The sequence below is a fragment of the Pristis pectinata genome, chromosome 4 (assembly GCF_009764475.1).
Source record: "Pristis pectinata isolate sPriPec2 chromosome 4, sPriPec2.1.pri, whole genome shotgun sequence".
NCBI classification, from domain to species: domain Eukaryota; kingdom Metazoa; phylum Chordata; class Chondrichthyes; order Rhinopristiformes; family Pristidae; genus Pristis; species Pristis pectinata.
The window spans coordinates 93048664-93071476 of NC_067408.1; the positions used below are offsets into that span (position 1 = coordinate 93048664).

General features: G+C 37.6%; 1 protein-coding gene across 2 annotated transcripts in view; it reads right to left on the reverse strand.

Annotated features, from left to right (window-relative positions):
• The window catches only part of hgd (homogentisate 1,2-dioxygenase), a 27568-nt gene continuing 4755 nt past the window's right edge, over positions 1-22813 (reverse strand). Inside the window, exons 3-16 of one of the 2 annotated variants that reach the window (XM_052013627.1) lie at positions 22522-22593; positions 21687-21775; positions 18835-18940; positions 18180-18239; positions 17341-17432; positions 12675-12709; positions 11955-12034; positions 11515-11614; positions 9457-9581; positions 8657-8761; positions 7728-7854; positions 4871-5052; positions 1511-1685; positions 1-271 (exon numbers count right to left, since the gene is read on the reverse strand). In XM_052013627.1, coding sequence (XP_051869587.1) covers positions 1542-1685; positions 4871-5052; positions 7728-7854; positions 8657-8761; positions 9457-9581; positions 11515-11614; positions 11955-12034; positions 12675-12709; positions 17341-17432; positions 18180-18239; positions 18835-18940; positions 21687-21775; positions 22522-22593 — 1317 coding nt within the window. In that variant the 3' untranslated portion in view covers positions 1-271; positions 1511-1541. The remainder of the gene's footprint in view (positions 272-1510; positions 1686-4870; positions 5053-7727; positions 7855-8656; positions 8762-9456; positions 9582-11514; positions 11615-11954; positions 12035-12674; positions 12710-17340; positions 17433-18179; positions 18240-18834; positions 18941-21686; positions 21776-22521; positions 22594-22813) is intronic. The other variant, XM_052013626.1, reaches the window with a different exon arrangement.

The following is a 22813-nucleotide window of genomic DNA, read 5'->3' on the forward strand; positions in this document are numbered from 1 at the left end:
TGTAGGGAAGTGTGAATACATTTTATTTTGACAATAAGCACTTAGTCGACCAGCATGTTCTTTATTGTTTCAAATATGCACGATTGTGTGAATATCAGTCATTTAACTTGATTTGATTAACACTTGGTAAAGATTTCCACGTGCCTATATGTTTACATTTTTTAAAATCACTGTCAGCAATTATTTCAGTGGAGATGATCATTTTCCAGTGGTAACTAACGATCTGTCAGTCTGGTATGACTTTTTCCAGTGGCCACAGTCTCATCTGAAACTGCAAAACAACTATATCAACTAAAACATCAATTGGAATTATAAATCCAACCATTACTCTGACAAAAATAAAATTAAGTGTTTTTGAAAGCAGTAACCAAGTGAGAACAGCTGGATGGGGTTTGTACTTGTTTTTTCTTTTGCTGATATTTCATAAGAAAACCATCCTGCAAGTCAGCCCATTCATAACTTCCCCGTCTGGGCACTGCAGCATGGAAGGACAAATCCACTGGAAGTCAGCTGATGCTGCCCTTCCACCACCCCCCCCCCCCCCCCCCCACCCCCAGCTCAGCTTTACCTGAGCTATGGCTGGAATATCTAGAATGGCTCCATTTATTTTCATGGGGTTACCAACCTCTTTAAAAAAAAACCTCCTCCTAGTTTCCTTTACTACTGAAAATGTGACAGAAAGATATTTCGAAACAGATGAAAAGGCTTCTTCTAGCACATACTTTCAAAACAGCATCAGGGTTGCCTGGGGTCAGGTCCATAGGAGGTCCTGCCTTTGGCCTAGTCATTGCTTGGTGTTCGCCCTGTGCATGGACGGTTTAGAGTTGTGTGGCTGCAGGAGGTAAGTGTGACTCTGGGTCAGGGGAGGGGCAGGAGGTAGTGTGACTATGGGACTAGTTCTGGGGAGGGGGAAGGGTGTTGCATAGCTTGTTAAGTCCAATCAGGCTGTGTTAAACAGGCCATGCATGATTATTTTGACGTGCACCCACTTCAAGACTTTGAGTGACCTCCCTAAATCAGGTGCATGACTTTTTCCACTGTTAAATGCATTTCAGTGCAGCTTCAACTGATGATGAATTTTCCTTTCCTCTTGTTTGCTTTAGAGTTGATATAAAATAGTTGATGATGAGTAAGGGTACACAGCAGAAGACTAATCATAATTCAGAATTAGCATTCTATTCAGGCAAGGATTTCTGGTATAGAATGCAAAAATGTCAGATCATTCACAATAGAGATGATCCATTAAGACTGTATTCAAACCAGTGCTCTGATATATCCAGATTGAGCCCAGTTTTAGTCTCTGCAAGGAAAAAGGAGAGTCTGTTGGTGGTTGGAGAATGAAGTTAGTGGTAGGGACGTGTCTTTCCAATACCAAGTTGGATGAAATTTCTGCTCATCCCATTTTCCTCCCTTCTCTCCATATCCTTTAACGGCTTTGCGTTCCTGGTATATATCTCCCTTGTAACACTTCAACTGATTCTACACAAGTAATTTTGCTGGTTTATCTCACCCTTTTGTGGCAGGCATTTTGTATCAGAGGTTCACTTGTCACTTGGCTTCCAGTTGATACTGAAATTACTTTTCAATGACTGCCAACAATTTGAATAGCTTTTGTCCAAGCAGTTGCACGTTTCCAGACCCCATCTGGTGACACTCATGTTGAATGACGACTCGAACATAAATGCCTATCCAGTTAAATAGAAAATTAAAAAAGCTTAGTGTTGGATTATCTTAACAATGCATGTAATGTCGGGCAGGGATCAATGAACTTTGAATCAATGTGGTATAATTGTAAAATGAGTAATTGTTTTCTAAAAATGTCACATTCCCCAGACTGTATAAACTTAAGAATGCTATTCCTTTAGATGATATTCTGGACCATGATACCTTATATTGTAGGAAGCAGTCTGCTAAGTTCGACTTGCTGTTGGTGACACATTACTCATGCATGTTTGTGTTAATATTTCAAATTTGTTAAGACTGCAGTGTTTAAGTTTTGAAAAATTATTTTTGCCCAATATAATTTAGACCTGTATCAAAGGTTGGAACTTGCATTTCGACATTCCCATTGAAAGACACTATTCTAAACATTTTTATATCTCTGATAAAATGTGGCTGTCACATGTTACTTTGAATCATCACCTCTTTAATACACTTGTGTTTGCCAAAAAGACAGATGCTTTTATTAAACATTTATCATGGGTAAAGCTATTTGAGTTGGAAAGGAATAATTAGAAAGCTATGTCTACAATTGTCACAATATGGAAATAAATAAAAGAATGATATTTGGATCCTGTCTGGCTTATCGTAATCTCAACTATATCCTGGGTGATATTAATAGTGCCGGTGATTGAATGAATAACCTCATCCCATTAAACAAAATTAACTTATTTAAGTATTTTAGCAGTGCATGGCATATTGAAATCACTGCAAGACCTGAAGGAAAGTTAATTGGTGTATGACTAAAGATTAGAATAATATGTTAACAATGTATGGATAGTGTTGTTTTGCTGTTGGGAACTTGCCTGTTGAGTATTTTGGCTGATGAAGGTTTAAATTAAATGGTGGTAAGGAAAGGTGCTCCTTTAATGGAGAGGCACAGAAATAGCAATATTTATTTCACTTAACAGGGTTGACCTTTAAGTAGTTACTTAAGTGGAGTCTCTAGTGTCTAGAAAGTCACTTCTAGAAACTTCACATGTATTGGTCCTTTTGATAGGCTCTTGATTGGTAAGGGCGTCAAAGGTTACAGGGAGAAGGCAGGAGAATGGGGTTGAGGGAGAAAAAATTAATCAGCCATGATCGAATGGCGGAGCAGACTTGAAGGGGCTGAATGACCTAATTCTGCTTCTATGGCTTATAATTTAAGGAAAATCTGCTTTAGTGGGGCTCTTAGGACACAGTGAACAGTGGGATTCATTGAGTACATTAGACTAAGTCTCTAGGACCTCACATACCAGAGACTTGAGCACAAACATCATGGGTCTGAGGAAGTCCAATCAGGCATTTTGACTTCATACCAGGCAAAGAAAAAGTAATATCCATTCTTATCCTGCTTTTCCACTGCTTGAACTTTAAACTTGTAGGACTTATCACATTGTTATTCAATTACTTTTTAAATATATTGAAGATTTCTGCCACCACCACCCTTCCAGGCAGTAATTCAAACCTCCACCAACTAGTGGATAAATTCTTTTCCCCAATTCCTTTGACCTGGATCCTTCTATAAATCATCTTAAAGTAATATCAGCAAATTTCTGACCTCATTGGTAAGAGAAATGTGGCCTACCTATCCAATCTCTGGATCTTTCATTACACACCTTGATCAAACCACAGCCTAGTAAATCTCCCTGCCTAATAGAATTCTTCTTTCCAGTAACATTCTCATAAATCTCCACACTATCTCTAGTACTACCTCATGCTTCTTGTAATGTGATGGAAAGAATTGTATACACTACTCTAACCTAACTAATGTTTTCTCTTTATATGGGTTTAGCTTGATCTTCCTGTTCTAATATTGTGTGTGTCAGCCAATCAAGGAAAGTATCCTGTGAGCGTTCTTTACCTTTTCATCTACCTCAACTGCCATCTTCAATATCTGTGGACATGCAGTCCAAGATCCCTCTATTCTTATAAACTTCAATCAAAACCTCAGCTGATAAATCAGTGGAATACAGCAGGAATAATGTTGGAGGTCTCATCTTTCAGATGAGACGTTAAACCACCTTTATCAGTTCTATCAGTGGATATAAGAGTTCCCTGGCTCTTATATTGAAGAAAAGGGAAGTTATCCTCACTCCTGGGAAGCCTTCCTTATCTCTTAAAAAGATGCTGCCCATTACACGTTTGATTCTTTAGTCTTCTGCAATTTAGCATTCTCATTGATGGTTGGTCACAGCATTTATCTTTTTAATAGGAATTTGAATGTATAGGGCTTGTACAGGAAGAGTAAGCACAAATCTATTATATGAACATCAGATTGGGCCTGTATCTCTAGAAGTTAAAAATGTTGAAATGTACAAAACTCTTACAGGGTTTAATAGGTAGAAATTTCCTCTGACTGCATGTCGACAGATCCTTGAAACAATGAAAGGATACACACCGAGTGCTGGTAAATGAGATTAGTATAGATGGGGCCCATGGTACCCACAGGGCCCATTTCTGTGCTTTATAACTTAAGTTAAACTGAGGCTTCATCTGTCCTTCCAGATGGACACACAAGATGCAACAGATACAAAGCAGGGGAACTCAAAGTGACCTATCTAGTCTTAAACCAACCTTAATGGCAGATTTTCCTGCTGATTATCTCTGCAATTTGGGGCAATTCATGCATAAGGACAGTGATAAGACTTAAGCCTTCAAGTGACTGGAGATAAACATTTGTGGAAAACATTGCTCGCAAGTTAATAATTCAAAGACTTTTAAGAAAAGTTTTGTAGCCAACACTCCTGACTTCCAACTACCAACTGCATCTAAAATGATTCTAATGGACCACGTTCCACTTTGAGGTACAGTAAAACCGAAATCTTAGCAAAATTGCAGTTGTATTTTGAGAAATTACTTAACTGCCATAATTAGCCAACAAACACCTTCTGCACAGGATAGGGCAGGCAATAGCCACATTTTCTGCATAATGATATAAATGAGGCAAGTTTTTTAAAAACAGTATTGGGTGTGATTAAGACTCCAACTATGAATGCTTACACGAGCCAAATTCCACCTTCATATTGATATCCTGTTTTCTCTTGTCATGTTATTAACCAATAGTTCTAGACACAATGAAAAGTAGATGCATAAGTGGCTAATAATCAAGAAACACTTTGTTGTATTGAAAGTACAACTAACTATCTTGAGTCCCTCTGTCACTTACCATTGTTCCATCGGCTACTCGTTCTGGTATGAGTTTTGCCTTGCTTGCTTTTTCAAAGCACTCAGCATCTGGCCCATGTGGGGTCATAATACTGTGCAGACTACCTCCTCCAGGCAGGAAGCCCTCCTCCTTTGCTTCATAATGACCTTTAATAAGTCCCATAAATTCACTCATACAGTTGCCTGGCCAGGAAAGAAACAAAGCATTAAAACCCACACATTTGCAAACCATTCCCACCATGACCAACGAAACAAAATGGTTTTGGATGTAAGAAAATAATAGTTCTTAACAGTGTAATTGCCACTCTTCCCAACACTTTCCTTTTTATAACATTTAAAATTCAGCCATTGAGAATTTGTGAATTGCACATGGATAAGTAACCCGTGATGTAGCGAACCCCATCTTAAAGATAGTATGCACAAAACTTCCCATGACAGCCATCGTGGCAGATGAGAATGTCCTCCAATGTTATCGTTGTCAAATGATGTAGGGAATGGGGAGATCAGTCCATTTACATTATCTGAATATCCACCACCCAAAGCCTAACCTTAATGTTCCATAGGGATCCTGATTAATATTGAAAAAAATTCCTTCAATTTTCGGGGAAATAAACTGTGATTCAAATACAGGAGTAGGCAGATGGTGCATCATTACTCAGTCTGTGTACTAGCCGGCTGCTGATCTTCAAACCCAAGCTGAGAGGTTGCTTTCCCATTTTGGACACCCTCTAACATAAATGCTCTTGTTTGAAGTGGGTGATGGCAGAAAAATGCCAGGCATGCACCAAATCTTTGACCTCCTCCTGAATGCAGTTTACCTAATTGATATTAAATCGGGCATTAGAGTCATGAAAAGGACACAACAGAGATTCAATAGTATGACATCAGGAATTAAAGGTGAAAGTTAATATTGATTTTTTTTAAGAGGGTAAAGAATGATTACCTCATTGGCTTATTTAATTGTTAACAAGTATCCTACAATACAAATTTTTCTTTAGAAGACAATAGGGAATGTTGGAAGAATGTTATTTTACACAGAGGATTATCAGGGCATGAAAGTCTTTAATACAAATGACTCTAACATTGTTGAAGGTCATACAATTGTATGTTCATGAGTATGCAATTCTATGGCCCAAAAGCTCCCACATTCTTAAATATTGGACCACTGAAACGAGATGAAACTTAAATGTGTGGTTCTATTTCAAAATAATCACACAACTTCACAGTGTACATCCCAATTTTCAGCTGGCTGATAACTACTAGTCTAAGGACTTCTAAATAAATTACAAAGACTAAATAAAAGAACAAAATTATAGGAGCAGGGCTAGGCCCTTAGGTTTCAATAAAATGATAGCTGACCTTATCTTGGTCATAGCTCCACTTTCCTATCTGTTCTCAAAAATTCAAGGCTCAGAAAATATATTCCTCCTCATCTCCATTTCAAATGGATAATCCCTTATTCTGAAGCCATTCGGTTTAGACTCCTCCACAAAAGGAAACATTCTCTCAGAATCTTATATTTCAATAAGATCACCTTTCATGCTTCTGAAGTCTAATGACTATAAGGCCAACCCATACAATCTTTCCTCATAAGACAATTCATTCATCCCAGAAATCAACTTAGTGAACCTTCTCAGAATCACTTCCAATACAAACATATCTTTTAAATAAGAAGACCAAAACTACCTTAGCTACTTTCTTTTTATACACATAAAGAAGCTTACTCTCATAATCCATTTTCTCTCCCCGCACTTGTTTTTGGTTATCCTTTGCTAGTTCCTATGTTTTCTTTAATTTTCTGGCCAATTAGTAATCTTTGCAAGAGTGTAAGCCTTTTTCAAAATTTGACACCATCATTGAGCTCTTTAGTTGCTCATGGATGAATCATCCTTCTCATGGAGTCTATTTCTAAATGGAATACATCTTTGGCGAGAACTACGAAGTATTTCTTTTATTTGCCATTATTTATCTGCTGTCTTACCTTTTATCTGTCAGCCAACTCTGACTTCATATCTTTGTAATTGCCTTCAATTATATTTAATCCTTCGGTTTCTGATTAAAGTTTCCTACTCTCAAACTGAATATGAAATTGTTCTTCTCCAGAGCATGTTTTACAATGAGATTATTAATTTAGCCTGCATCATTACACATGACCAGATCCAAAATGGACTCTTCCTAGTTGGTTCCACAACATGTGGCTCTAAATATAACTACCCAAATACATTTAGTGAACTTCCCTCAAAACTACTTTTGCCAATTTGATTTGTCCAATCTATATGACAATTAGTGTCACCCACAATTACCACTCCACCTTTCTTGAAACCCCCTATTATTTCTTGATTTCTACTCTGGTCTAGCTATTGTTAGGATGTGTTTTGTCATCTCCCATCATTGACTTATTTCTCTTGCAAATTCTTATGTCCATGCAAACTGATTTTACATCTTTAGTTTTTGAGGCTTGATTATTTCTCACTACTGTATGGATTTCATCTTTTTCTAACAGAGCTACCCCATATTCTTTCCCTTTCTGCCTATGTCTCTGAAACATGAAATACCCTGCAATATATAGTTCTCAGCCTTGGTCACCTTGTAGCCAAATCTCAGTAACAGCTAACTTCTGATACCCATTTATGTCATCAATTCATCTATTATACTGCAAAAGTTGCATGCATTCAGATAGCCTGGAATTTTGTTTTTTCACTATTTTTCCCAAATTTGACTCTATTTGCAGATGCACTGTGATTCACTAACACAATTTATTCCATGCATTATTGCTCTTGTTCATAATATCAGTTTCTTTCTGTACTGTGTTAATAAAAAGCATTGTTAATCCACAAGTGAGATTTGCTATATCTTACGATGGTAGTAAGGAGGCCTGAACGTGTGGTCAGCTACTCCCCAACGTGGTGGAAAGATCACAAAGTCTGCAATAGCTACACCTGGGCGAGTCGATTTAGCAGTCAGCACTGTGAAAATTGAAGGATCCTGAAAAGATATGTGTTTTTTTAATTAGGTTGCTAAGCCATATTGAAAATGTGTTAACACTGTCAACACAACAACAAACCTTGTTTCTATTTGGTTACCTTGCACTGGAGTCTATGAAATAAGAGATTCAAGCTTTAATTGGGCTATTTGATTTTATTTAAAGAATGCAAAAAGTGAACTTTTAAATTAACTTTTTTGAATCCCCTGATATTTGACTCTTTCTGTACCACCAATTTCTGTATTTATACAAGACTAAAATGCAAGCTAAAATGCCTGCTCCTTCAAGAGAATTATTTTGATTCTCCAGTGTTGAGAGCTTTAATGTGGTCTATCCACCTGTATCAAAAAGCAGAATGTGAAAATATTAAATGATTTTACAAATGCCTCTTGAAGTTTTAAGTTCCTGCAATTATGCAATGGTATTCCTTTTATGTGATGTTTTGAATATCTTCTTACCTTTTAAAGATGTCTTATCCTTCATCTGTTCTGTGTAAATCAGCTGTGAAAACACCCCAATAGATGCCACCAACTGATCTATATACTAAGGTGAACATTGTGGTGTGAAGTAGAACCCTTCCCTTCTCACCACTACTGAAACTCAGACATAAGAATGCAAAAGCATCCAGTGGAAATCCCCCACTTTCCAAGCAAACTAACATCAATTTTGCACACCTTGGAAGGAATACAGAATAAACCACCAACTTTGCTATTGGAAACCTTTTCACTGCAAAATGTTTGATTGCCCAAATAATATGTCCCTGATATACCCAAAAAAAGGACATTCACGAAGAAAATTACTTACTGCATGATCAAATGCAACAGAATTAATGACCATAAAGTTATTCAGATTGTACTTGTAAGGTGTATAGTTTCCATGCCAGGCCACAACGTTAAATGGAGAGTGATTCTGAAAAAATGAAAAGGAATATTAAAATCTGAAGAATTATGGCTAAGATCGAATGGCCATTTCTAAAATTCTGGGCAACCTAGGTCCTATGATAACTGCATTTGTGAGTGCAGACTAATTGCAAATGATTAAGTTATGTTTGCCTTCATCTTGAGAGGATTGGAATATAAATGTTATAAAGTGGTGCTTCCACTGTACTGAATTTTAGTCAAAGTCTGTTTGGAATACCTTGGGCGCAGACAGTTGAGGGAATATAGCACAGATTCACTATAATAGACCTTAGAATTAAATTATGAGGAGAGGTAGCATAAACTTGAGTTATTAAAACTTAAGATGGTAGAAGGTTGAGCTAAATAATATGTTCATTAAAGAATTCAGTAGGGTAGGTAGAAAATCCATTGACAGTCCACTCAAACAAGAAAGCATTTCACAAAGCTTGGTTTTTCAGCTCATGTCATTGAATAGTGATGAGAAGCAAGACCCCTAGTCAAATTTTCCACTTTCTGTTTCAAGGATGCTATACATTATTGTAGCATTCCTTATAACTTTCCCAGTACATGTAAATGAATTCAGTATAGATCTTTTTGATTCATCACTACACTGGGCAAAACACCTGTAAGTTACCTATTAATGAACCTGCATACTAAAATTCTAGATTGATTTCTTTGTGCACTAGGTACTTGACACTGATTTACCTGTTGAGCAGCAAAAAGCTTGCCCTGAAATTTGCTGATGACAGTAAAACCTGCTGGAACTTGTCTGTTTTCAAACCATGCAACGGGAACCTTGAAATCCCTGGGATTGGCGAGGCCATTGGCTCCTTGTAAAGCAAATCAAATTCCAGGGTTAACTTTGTAGAACTTTGAGAATATAAACAAAATTCTTTGTCTGACACAGAGTGCTAAATCACTTCTAATTTTTAAATAAAATTTATTTTCTCAAACATTTTAAAAGTTCAAATGTTCTTCACTTCAGTTGGCCAAAGTGGCAAGCTTTTAGTTGTTTGAGAACTCCTTTAATTAATTTGTTGCATATAAGCATGTTTGGGAAGGTAAGCAGGTAAGTCACAGTCTTGAACTGTAGTTGTTGTAGTACATGTGCTTTCACGGTGCTGTTGAGTAGAATTCCTTTTGTGAAGGTAGAATAAGAATATATTTCCAAATGAGGATGGTCTGTAGCAGAATGGAACCTGTGCCCTTGTCCTTTTAGGTGGGAAGGTTTGCAAGGTACTATCAAACAAACTGTTGTGAATTGCTGCAATGGATTTTGTAAACGGTATACATTGCAACCAGCATACTCTAGTGGTGGAGGAAGTAAACCTTAGGCAGGAGAGAACTTGTATTCTCCTAAGCCCAATGCCACGAGATGCATCTGCAGAAAAGCAGAAAAAGACAGCCTACACTGCACATGCTTTACTGTTCATCAAGAACAGAGGACATATATGGTAATGCTAAGCAACATTTTCTGCCCTGTCTCTATCACTGTCCATCCCTCTCTCTCTCTCTCTTTCTTTCTCTCCTTACATGGATGTGGTTGCCTTTCTGTTTCAAATTATTTCCATTTTTTTAAAAATGTCTCCAACTGTCAGTTTTTAAAAGTAATTGTGTTCTCAATGACTTTGTTCTTCACCCTCTCACAAACAATTCCATTGTTCTCTCCACCCCTCCCTTCTTTCCAGCTTAAAACACTTAAATCACTTTTCCAGTTCTGATGAAGGGTCATTAACCATCAGCTTTGTCTCCCTCTCCACTGATGCTGCTTTACCTACTGAATGGTTCCAGCAATTTGTGTTTTTGTTTCGGATTGCCACCATCTGCAGTACTTTGCTCTGAATTACTCTTGCAATTACATAAGTAGAACTCCAATAATCGGGCATGATCAGGATTGTGGAGGTGCTGCACTGGCAGATTTTCCATGCTATTTCTATTAATATCTCTACATTCTTTTAATGCACTTTTTTAAAGATGTTACACAATATGACAATAAATATTCCACTGAACCAGGTAAGTTGAAAGGGTGCATGGGAACAGGGTCCTCCTTGAGTGGAAAGCTTGCACAGGGACTGGACTCCTGGTGAGTGGAAAGGGCAAGCAGGAACCCGGGCCCCAGTGAGTGAAGTTGCAGAGGAAAATTATCTTTTGGAAGATTTGAAACTAAAAATTTGATTATAACTGATCCACCAACATAGAAACTCTATGATTAAGCTGCAGATATCTGTTAAAAAAAATCAATTTTACAGAATTTTTTAAACTATCAATGAAATAATTGAGTTCCATATAAAACCATGCTGTTTGATATTTCACATACACTGTAAAATTCTGACAATCCACTTTCCAGCTATTCGGAAATCCTGACAGGTTGGCATCTGACTCACCCTTTCTATCCACTGGGACACTAGTTCCTGCACTTATTTTCAATCTACCAGTGCCCCAATTTCCATGCTCCCTTTCAACGTGTTGGAGCCCTATTTTCCAAGTTCCCATTCAACTCACCGGGTTCACTGGAAAATTTCTCATGATACTGTGTAACATCCAAAAATATGTGAATTAAAAGAATGCTGACATATTAATAGGAATACTCATTCTATAATTATAGTCCAGAAAATCTGATGTCCAGTACCACTAAAGTACTGAGTGCTGGATTATCAGAATTTTACTAATCCCCTGCTACCTCTTATATACATAACACAATGTCACTGAAAATAATTTACACTAAAGCCTAAAACTAAATATTTTGTACACTACAATCTTTACCAATGGGGCCAAGATCAGGCAACTCAAAATGTCCTCCAAAGATTTCCAGAATATAACCCCTGGTTTCTTCAAAAACCTCCACACTGAAGTGCATCCCTTGCTGAGAGAAAAAAAAAATCAAAGTTACATTATATTCTAGATATACATGAATTTCATGCAGATGAACAACTAGTTTTCTTAAATTTCATAGGTAATTCTGTGAGCTGCAAAAAGAGATTGTCACACAACATTTGGGCACACCAGATTAATAGGATTAAAGTTTGAATTATGTGTGTAAAAAACCTTTTTCTTCTAATGCCTAAATATTATCCTTGCCATATTGAAGAGAGATTAATATCAAATCCAATAATTAACAAAATAGAATTAATAATCAACTAATTTAGAGGCCTGCATTTAGGAAAATTTGATATTTTAAACAAGTGCTTTTTCCTCCATCTTACCTGAATGACACAAATTTCATTGGGTTCAACCAGCATTTTGCCAAATTCTGTGGTAATCAAGAGGTTCCCCTTTTGGGGCACTGCAAATAATGCAAAAAGAAATCCAAAAATCTTAAAGCAAACATGTAAATAATGTTTCCTCTCATCAGTTTTAGAAAATGGATATTTTACTTCAGCTCCATCTTTTAAATATCTTGTAAGAGGTTTAGTCATCATTGTGCCTTCTCTTTAAGTCACGATGTTGGAACATGCTAACATATACATTGCATTATTGTCGAAGTTTGTGATATACCATTATTTAAACAAAAATAATGAAATAGCAACAATTATATTCTGAAGATAAATACATTTGTGGTGCCTCCAGCTGATGCAGTTTAAAAGAATGAGAGCTGAGACCTTACTATCCATTTATGTTGTTCACAGTTTCTTTTTTTTTGGTAAATGTCTCCATTTTATTAGCTAAGCAGAAATGTTGATCAAATTAACAGGTTAAAGTTAAAGCAAAGTTGAAGGTTCTGAAATATTACAAGTATTTTTTTTACAAAGGATATGGATAACTGTCTTCAAACTAGTTGAAGATTCCAATTCATGAAATGCATATTTGTTTTGAAATTGTTTCTAAGAAGGCATTATGCAAATACTTTTGCATTACAAGGGATACATACCATTCAAATTATGATAGTAGGGCAAATGAACTGACTTTTCAAAAGTTTTACTTACCTAGAAGGAAATCCCCATCTGAATTATAAAGGCTCCTGAAATACAAAAGATTAATATTGTCATACCCTAAGATTTTATTCTTATAAACAGAAAGTTATACAGAATAATAGCACCATTCCCACAGGAAATATAGGCTTTTGGCCCATCAATCCCATGCCAGCTTCATGCAGGAACTCTCTAGTCAGTACCATTCCCCAGCCCTGCAAAAGGTATGGTGTCATGACAATAACCTTTCCCTCAATGTCAGCAAAGGAGCTGGTCATTGACTTCAGGAAGGGTGGGGGGGGGGGGTGGTGGAGGGCAGTGCACATGCTCCTGTTTACATTAACAGTGCTGAGGTCGAGAGGGTTGAGAGCTTCAAGTTCCTAGGAGTTAACGTCACCAATAGCAGCCCTGGTCCAACCATGCAGGCACCATGGCCAAGAAAGCTCACCAGCACCTCTGCTTCCTTAGGAGGCTAAAGAAATTTGTTATATCCCCATTGACCCTCACCGATTTTTATAGATGCAACATAGAAAGCATGCTGTCTGGATGCATCATGGCTTGATATGACAACTACTCTGCCAGAGACTGCAAGAAACTGCAGAGAGTTGTGGACACAGCTCACCACATCATGAATATCAGCCTCCCCTCCATGGACTCTGCCTAGACTTTTCGCTGCCTTGGTAAAGCAGCCAATGTAATCAAAGACCCCACCCACCCTGAACATTCTCTCTTCTACCCTGCCCACTGGGCAGAAGATACAAAAGCCTGAAAACACGTACCACCAGGCTCGAAGACAGCTTCTATCCGCTGTTATAAGACTATTGAATGGTCCCCTTATATGATAAGATGGACTCTTAACCTCACAATCTACCTCATCGTGGTCTTGTCTGCCTGCATTGCACTTTCCCTGTAACCGTAACACTTTATTCTGCATTGTTATTGCTTTTCCCTTGTACTACCTCAATGTACTGATGTGATGAAATGATCTGTATGGATGGCACGCAAAAGAAAGTTTTTCACTGATTTGTCGGTACTTGTGACAATAATAAACCAATTTACCAATTTACTTCATCAATTACCTACCCCGTTCTCTTTTGAAAATAATGACTGAATTTGTCTTCACAATCCTTTCAGGTAATAAATTCCAGAGCATGACCACTTTGGGGACAAATTTCTTACTGTCTCTTTTCCTAATTATGTTAAACAAATGTCCCGTTCTCGACTCTTCCACCAGTGGTAACTTTTCCACTCCAGACCCTCATACAGTTACTAATCCATGATATTTTTAATGTGAGATTAGAACAAATGAGTTGTGTTAACTGGTAAACCAACATAACAATGTTTCTTTAATTGTTAATCCAGCAGTAAACCCTGCATTAATATAAACTCATGCTAGGCAGCTTGAGACTAAAGGAGGTATCAAACCTCCTTAAATATTTATATAAATGTATTCTTTATTTGATATCCATTAGTGTTGACTTTGGAGTGCATATGAACATACTGACATATGAAGTAGGAGCAGCCTCTCAAACCTGCTGCACTACTCAATAAGATCACGACTGACTAGATGGAAACCTCAATTCTACATTCCCACCGATCCATGGCAACCTTTCATCCCCTTGTTTATCAAGAATCTATCATCTCCAGATTCAAATAGTCTGCTTCCACCCTCTTTGAGGAAGAGAATTCCAAAGACTTATGACCCATAAGGAGAAAAAAAACACTTCATTCCTGTCTCAAGATGGCAACTACTCACTTGTAATTTAAATTGAAGTTTGTTTCAGATTGTTCAGATTAATTTAGTTTAAAATTTCTGCAACTGTAAGAGATAAGTTCCTTCAACTTCATCTGATCCAAATCTTGCCTTTGAAAGCACATGGCTGGCCAGTTTCTAATGCTCTCACACTTTGACCTAGGTTGCAACATATTTCTTTTAGTTTGTGTTTTAGTGCGAATATACTGGACTTAATTCTGGAGTGTATTATATTTCGAGATATTTAGGATGCACCCCAAGGACATGATGATATGTTAACTGACTACTCTAAGTTATTCTTCAGTGGAAGTAAGTGGCAAAAGAATTAAAGGGAAGTTGATGGGAATGTGACAGAGAATAAGTTGCAGAGCTACAGAGAAATAAGAGAGTCCCTAAAGGGTTCAAAGTCTTTAACAATGTTTATTGTCTGCTGAATGAAGCTAATCCAAGGAAATTGTACTTCATGCAGAGGTCATAGTTGTTTAGATAAAGTGCCACTCATCAGGAAACAGGAGATCTTGTAGCAAGCCATTAAGTTATAGGGTCAAGGAATTATTCATTTACTGACTGTGTGCAGCTGGGCTGGTACAGCAGAATGCGATGGGTCTTTATGCACCACCTGGGTTCTCCTTGCTGATTGTTAATGAACTGTGGGGTATTAAGGCTTGTAGTGTGAGTTCTGATCTTGGCTTGCACTGGAGACTTATTTTGTAGATTGCTTGTTATTATTTGTATCCCACGTAGCTAATTCCTGCCTACTCTGCATGGATGGCAGATGCATCTGTGGATGCAGGGTGGGGACATTGCCCTTCCTCCTGCTGCTCTCCAGACTCTTCTTCCTGGTTCTAAAGCTCCAGGTCTACTTACTCCTCTTCCTGCAGGTGCAGCAGCTATTTTTGATTGAACAGACAATGCATTCTCCTCATCTGCTTGTTGTTCACCGTGTGACACCCCTGAACTGATAGAGGAAGCAAAATCTCATCTTCAAGAGATCATTTTCCACTAATATTATGGTTCTTGTATGGCTTTCATTGTACATACTTGGAAAGTGCCCAGGTACGAGGAGCCAGTGGAGAGGGTAGACCTTGGCCCTCTGAATCCATTGCTCCAGCCTATGCCAGTCTCTGAAAATGTCTAGCAGTACATCCACTCTAAGTATAAATGAGTCATATGTGCTTTCCAGAAACAGGAGATTCATCAACAAGAATTTTTTTGTGATCCACAATGACATACACATTGGAAGGGTGGAAACATTTCCTGTAATTCATAAAAAGGTATGAATTATTGAGGAATGCAGGGGATGGTTCTCTGCATTCCTGTGAAGCCAGCAAGGCTGGCATATCCAGGTGTCCAAGATGTCACCTGGTCTTCACTGAAATAAGTAGTTGAAAAGATTTTTACGCAAGTAGAGCACATTGGTGACCTCTGATGCAGCAGTGAGCAGTACATTGGGAGATAGAGCAAAGATCTGCAGCAAACCACTTAGAAAGATCCTGTGCTGAGGAGGTTGAGAGTCAACAGAGATAGCAGTTAGGCACGAGGGTGTACATGTCTTCCTGCAGAATGTCGCAGATCTCAGTCTTGGAAAATATAAATCTGTGACATCATTGTTCGTTTGAGGATTCCCAGTAGTATGTGGCTGAGAACAACTCCCTGGGAATGGGCTACCTTCTGTCTTTACCTCCTGTCCTAAAGTCCCCTAAAGAGCCCCATAACAAACAGCGTTTATATGATCAAGTGCTGTCAGTTGAGTATCTACTGAGACATTCATTGAATGAGTATCTCAACAGTTAAATGCTACAGAAAACACTCACAATCTGTAAATTTTGGAAGGTGTTTGTGCAACTTGCACTGAGTTCTGAAGCTGCTCAGTCATGTCACCAGTACCAGCAGACCATCCCTTTAAAAAGCAAGAAAACAATAACAAGCACATGATGTGCTCCTCATTCTAATTAAACTGTTCCACTGAGATCCCATTTATATCAATTTACATGCAAAAATGTGTATTAAACAAATAACAAAATCACCAGATAAGTACTGGCACTGGAAAAAAAATCAGGTATGCCAATGTGAATTTTGACAGATGTGTCCAATGAATTTCACTTGGAAATGATGGCTTGTGCAATCTATTCTGGTAAAATCAAATTTTTATGGGATTAGTACTTAAAGAGTATGATGCATTCCAATGCCTGGGCAAAAGATCTGAAATATGGTGATAATAAATTTTAACTAATTTCCCCAGGAATCATTCTTAAATTCATAAAATTAAAGTGAAAATAGGAAGAACAAAAAACATCATCATTGTACCATCTAAAAACAAATCACACACGTGATGGTTGTGTTATGGGCCTCTTGAGCCTGCTCCTCAATCCAGTAAAGCTGGAGCTGACTTTCTGTATCCAGGCTATCCTGTACTCTTTTTATTCCTTCTGTTAGTATCCAAACATATATTAATCTTAGTCACATATTCAATAACTAAGCGTCCATGTCCGTCTGGGGATATAACATTCAAATGATTAGGAATCCTTTGATGAAGATACAGCTTTTCTTGAAACCGTGCCTCTTGGTTCTAGATTATTGATTGAGATGTAGAAAATAGGAGCAGGAATAGGTCTGTCTTGCCATTCAATAGGATCATAGATGATCCTCTATTTCAAGGAAAGCATCTCCAGCCTCTAAACATTCATTCTGTCAAGCCCTTTCAGAATTTGATACATCTCTCATTCTTTAAATTCTAAAGAATATAGGCTAATTCTCTTCAATCCTCCCAATTGTCCAGCTCTTTCATCCCAGGGATGAATCTAGTGAACCTTTTGTGCAACCCCTCTCAGGCAAATAGATTCTTTCTTAGTCCAAAGCCTTTCTACATATTACACACTTTCTGTAAGCATTGTGCCAGAAAATGGTCTTAAAAAAATTGCCACTTACTTATTCTCCATTGATGTGTTGCAGACATAGACGTGAATAGCCAAGCCACTGCGTGACCTGATGTCTCCAGCTCCACATATAGTATGTAAGCCCTGTTTAAAAAGAGTATCATTGAAATAATATGCTGACAAAAAAAAGGAGGAAACATGCTAGGAAAAGAATTTTGTTCCCAGGCTGTGTGGAAAGGCCAGTAAGTCACAAATGAAAATAAGTAGCAAAAATTGTCACGAAGGCTTTGCTAACGCCTTCATTAAGTTCAATGTTCAGTAAGTTCAATGACTGATCGTCCTTATTGCAATTCAGTTTACTCTCTTCCAAAATAAACAATGAAAATAACTAAATAAATAAATGGTGTCCATTTTTTAATGAAATACTCGAGTGGAATTTATGTGCAATATTTTGCAGTAATCTTTCTGCATAATATATTAGAAACAAATTATGATAAAAGAAAATGCTGGAAATGCTAAGAAGATCAAACATCAGCTGTGGAGAGAGAAAGAGGGTTAACGTTTAACATCTATGACTTTCTATCAATACTGGTAATCACTTCCCTTCCTGGAATGCTTCATAGCCACTTGGCATTGTAGTAGTCTGAAAATGATGAACATTTTTGCTGAGAATGCACGCTGGCCTAGTTTAAACGAAACACAAGATACAATTCAGTCAGGCCTGTACTGATTTTGGTACAAGGTTTATCCCTGTGCATAATTTACATTATTGGAATAGTCTTATTTAGTTACTATCATATCAATTGTATTTCTCTCCATACGAAACTTCATGAGTAAGACATAAATTCACAGATGGAGAAGCAGATGAAAGTAATATAATGTCTCTCTTACAGTTACAAAATCGACCATCTTCTCCGATGCTTTCTGAATTTTGAATGGCAGCCATCTGAGCTAGAAGCAAATTCAAATCATTTGTGTGAGGCAAGTTTTGTTACAAGGTATACTTATAAACTTATCACATGTACTGCATCCCTGTAAATCTGTTTCGAAATTAATTGTTTTAGAAATGTTCCTGTCAAATAGTTATTGCATCACTTGTCAAAATCCAGGACGTCACAAGGGCTAGTATAACATATTCACTAAGCTAAATATACAAAGATATTTTGTTTGCAATATTTCTGGTCACAAGAAATGTCCACATTTCAGAAACTATTCATCACTAACAGATGGAAGCCAATTAGTCTCCTCCTCTCTTCTCTCACACAACCAATTTGTCCTTTGGAAAGGATACACTGATGTAATGAAGTGCACAGCTTCTACACTAGATGATTTATTTAAAGAAATTTGTTTTATTTAATCTCAAATGTACTGTATCTGAAAAAAAATTGAATGTACATTACTCATAAAATTTAAGCACAATTTACAAGAGTTACAACAGTTTCATAAAATATCATGTCTTATCTTGCAAGGATACAGGTCTTTTTAAAATGTAGCCAAATTATGCTTATGAACAGGTAGTTAAAACTGTGTGAAGACATATTATTACCTGGTTGGGATCAGGGTTGACTTCATCCCAATTGTAGCACAGGTTTCCCTGAGATACAGAAGCAAAGGGCTTATGAAGGACTGAAGGTAAGATACGATAAAGCCAACTAGAAGAAAACATAGAAAAGCTAATTAACATTGAAGAAGTATAGGCATTTTAGCCCCATATTGAAAGAAAGGAAAAAAACGTTATGCAGGCTCACAGGCAGGCTCACATGCAATGGTATCTCAAGGAGTGCAAATTTTACAATGGGACTCAATTCTTCAAATTTGAATTAGCTCCAGACAATGAAACATGCTGAGAAAGCTTGTTCTATAACACACCATGCCATAGGAAGTAAAATCACATGGAGCAGCAATTATCCATTAAACAGCAAGCCAATCTGGCAGAAGAAAGCTGGATATGTTTTACATAACAATACTCCATTTCATGCTGAAGACTTGGAGGTCCTCCTGCAGCAGGTATACAAAAGGAGGAAAAGGAGAATAGCCTATTTGAGGATACAAGCTTGCTTTGATAAAAACAAAGTGCAAGCTGGTGGAAGGTAGATGCATGTAGTCACTAGAGCTTCTTACACCTAGTTTTTAATGAATAAAAGTTGGTTTCTTAACAAACTCAACAAGTTTGACATAGACCCAAGTTTAAAGCTCCTGTGCCTTTTGTAATGGGGTACTATTCCTAACTATCATATATAACCAACAACCTTCTCAACACAGATCCTTCACTATGTCTAAGCTAGACAATGTACTTTTTGCCAAATGGAGTAGTGAACATCCTTAAAGGATGTAACGGTTCCATTCTAGAGCTAAAGCTCTTCTTCATTTTGGGTGGGATCATGAGCCGTCGATGCAGAGCTTAAGAATGATCTTTTAAGAGCCTTAGAATTTCACTTCCTTTGAAGGTATAGAAATTCTGGTATTTTCTATATCTTAACATATCTAGGAGTTTTACACTCAAACCATCAAGCATTTGTCTAAACTCTGAATTATTTCTTTACAGGATTGCTTTCCTCTGTATAGAACAAATAAACAGGTTTTATCAATAAAATGTTGATTAAAGTTAAGTATTAAGTATTACTAAAATATTTTAAGATATCTTTTGCATCAGCTCAGTTGAATGAAGGTGAAAAAATACACCCTGCAGATGCTGGAAACACTCAGCATGTCAGGCAGCATCTGTGGAAAGAGAAACGCAGTTAACGTTTCAGGTCAAAGACTCTATCAGAACGGGGAGAGAAAACAATTTAGTTTTAAGTTAAAGAAGAGGTGGGCTGGGATGGTTAGGACAAAGTGAATATCTCTGATAGAGTAAAGCCTGGGCTGCCATGTTGATAAAGTTATCTGGATGAGTATATGAGGACAGTTAGAGAGAGAGAACATGAGAAAAGGAATATTAAAAGCTGTGAAACACTATTTACTCCCCAGACCTCTGATCTCACCCTTTCTCCTCCTGGACAGAGAAAGAGTTTCCCTGGTCCTCACTTTCAACCCCACCAGCCTCCACATTCAAAGATCATCCTTCACAATCTCTGCAGCTTCAATGAGATTCCACCACTAGACATATCTTCCCTTCCCCTCTCCTTTCAACTGAGGAGACTGTTCCCTTTGAAACTCCCTGATCCACTCTTCCATCTCCACCAACCTCTCGCCTTCTCATAGCTCTTTCCTGTGCAATGGCAGGAGATGCAGCACCTGTTGTTTTACCTTTTCACTACATCCTCTATTCACTACATCCAAGGACACTAAACATCCTTCCAGGTGAAGAAGTGATTCACTTGCACTTTCTCCAATCTATTGTACTGTATTTGGTGCTTACATTTTGGTCTCATGTACATTAGAGAAACCAAGCACAGACGGACTGACCACTTTGTAGATCATCTGTGTTTCCAGTTGCTCACCACTCTAATTCTTCATCCAACTCCTACACTGACCTATCTGTCTGTGGCCTCCTACACTGTTACAATGCAGCCCAACATAAGCTTGAGAAACAGCATCTCATTTTCAGTCTAGGCATGTTGGGGCCTCAATATTGAAATCAGAAACTTCAGGTAACATGCTTATATCAGAATTGGCAATTCTGCTCTAGGTTATCTATCTATAATATTGCCTCTTCTCCACCAGCAGGACCATACCTAGAGCTCTGCATTTTACAGTTTTTACATTATTTTGTTTGCATTATCTTTCTCACCTCTTTTAGCTTACAACTTTTATGTGCTCCAACTCACCTCATTAACCTATCAACCAGATAATTTCATCAACCGCTTACCCCATGGGAACAATGACCTCACTCTAACAATGATATTTCTTTTGTCCTCTGCATCTTTCTCCCACCCTCTATGCAATTTAGAAATTCTTTCTCTTACCCAGAACTGATGAAAGGTCTTCAATCTAAGACGTCACCTGATGCTACCTGACCTCCAGAGTACTTCCAGCATTTTTTACTTTTAGCTCAACTGCATATCCTGAACATCTTGCTATACTCACACCCATTAGCTCAGCAGCAAGGATGGATCTGAGGTGTTCTGATTCAGTCAATGCATGATACCAGGTTTTTGCAAATACTGTAGTGTATAATATTCTTAATTGTACTAAATAAGTAACATTAGGGGACAGAGATTGAAGGTGATTGGCAGAAAAAAAAACTAATGAGGAAGTGTTTTTTTTTAAACACAGCAAGTGGTTAGGGCCTCAAGTGCACTTCCAGAGCTATAGTAGAGGCAGATTCAATTGCAAACTGGATAGGCGTCTGAAAAGAAAGAATTTTCAGTGTTATGGGGAGTTCTAGGGGACAGGCTTGTATCAGGCCTACGACAGTCCTAGTGTGTTGTAGCAATTCTGAGAGCCTGTAATTACCTCCTCTTATTGCTGTTTCTTGGGCAAGTGAAGGCTGAACCAGACAGTTGTTCCGCATACAGCCCATACGGACAAACCTGTGGATTATTCTGAAACACAAGAAGACAGACATAATATTTTACTATTTACTTGACAGATTTGTTCCCACTATTACCACTTGAAAATCATTATATCATTCCTGACCGATCATGAGGAACTGTTTCATGTTGCAAATCACTGGCAAACAACTAATAGTTATTTGTAACTGACAAAGTGCCCTCAAGCATTTTCTGATCTTCTTTTAATAGTATTTAAAATTAGTAGTGTTTATTTTGGTTGGTTGATGAAGAGTTAGAATGTGATGTAAACAGTTTGGTGTGTTTCAATCTTTGAATGGGACATTAAATTAAAGTCCCACTGCTTTCCCAGTTAGATTAAAAAGTCCCAAGGGACTATTTTAATTTGCTAGTTATATATTCACCAGTTATATTCATGAATGTCATTAATAGATTTTTAAATATAAAGAGAATCAATGCATACGGAGTTGCTGCAGGAAAGTGGCATCGAGCTAAAGGATCAGCAATGTTCTTAATGAATGGCCTACACCTACTTCTATTTGTGTTCTTAAGCTGTTACTCTGTGGAGATAACTTCTCTCGCTGACAGACGGCATTAGGATTGGTGCCTCAGCAGGGTCCTGAAATGTGCATCATGCATTTAATTTTAACAAGATCAGGTCTACAGTTGGGTCTTGAATTGTAAACTGGCAGTGCAGATTCAGTTGGTGTCTGCTGGAATTCAGTGAAAAGTGCACATTAGAGTTTAACACAGTCAAATGATAGAGAATTATACAGTACCTGACCCTCTGGTAAGGACCCAGGACAGCGTGGATCCTCTGAAGAAAATTCATTGTTAAATCCTGACATATACTAGAAAAGAATAGAAAATAATAGGACAGTAATAGGATTAAAAACTGAAGATTGAATCTTAATTCAAAAATACAATTTTTTTGTATATTCTTCATTCTCAAAGAAGCTGCTCAATTCCATTGATCAATCGCAGTGATGCATTTCCAATGTGTGTATCAAAAAGTTTGACCCTTCTGGTATGAACCACCTGACATAGCTTGTGTGGTAGTTCTGGTAACAA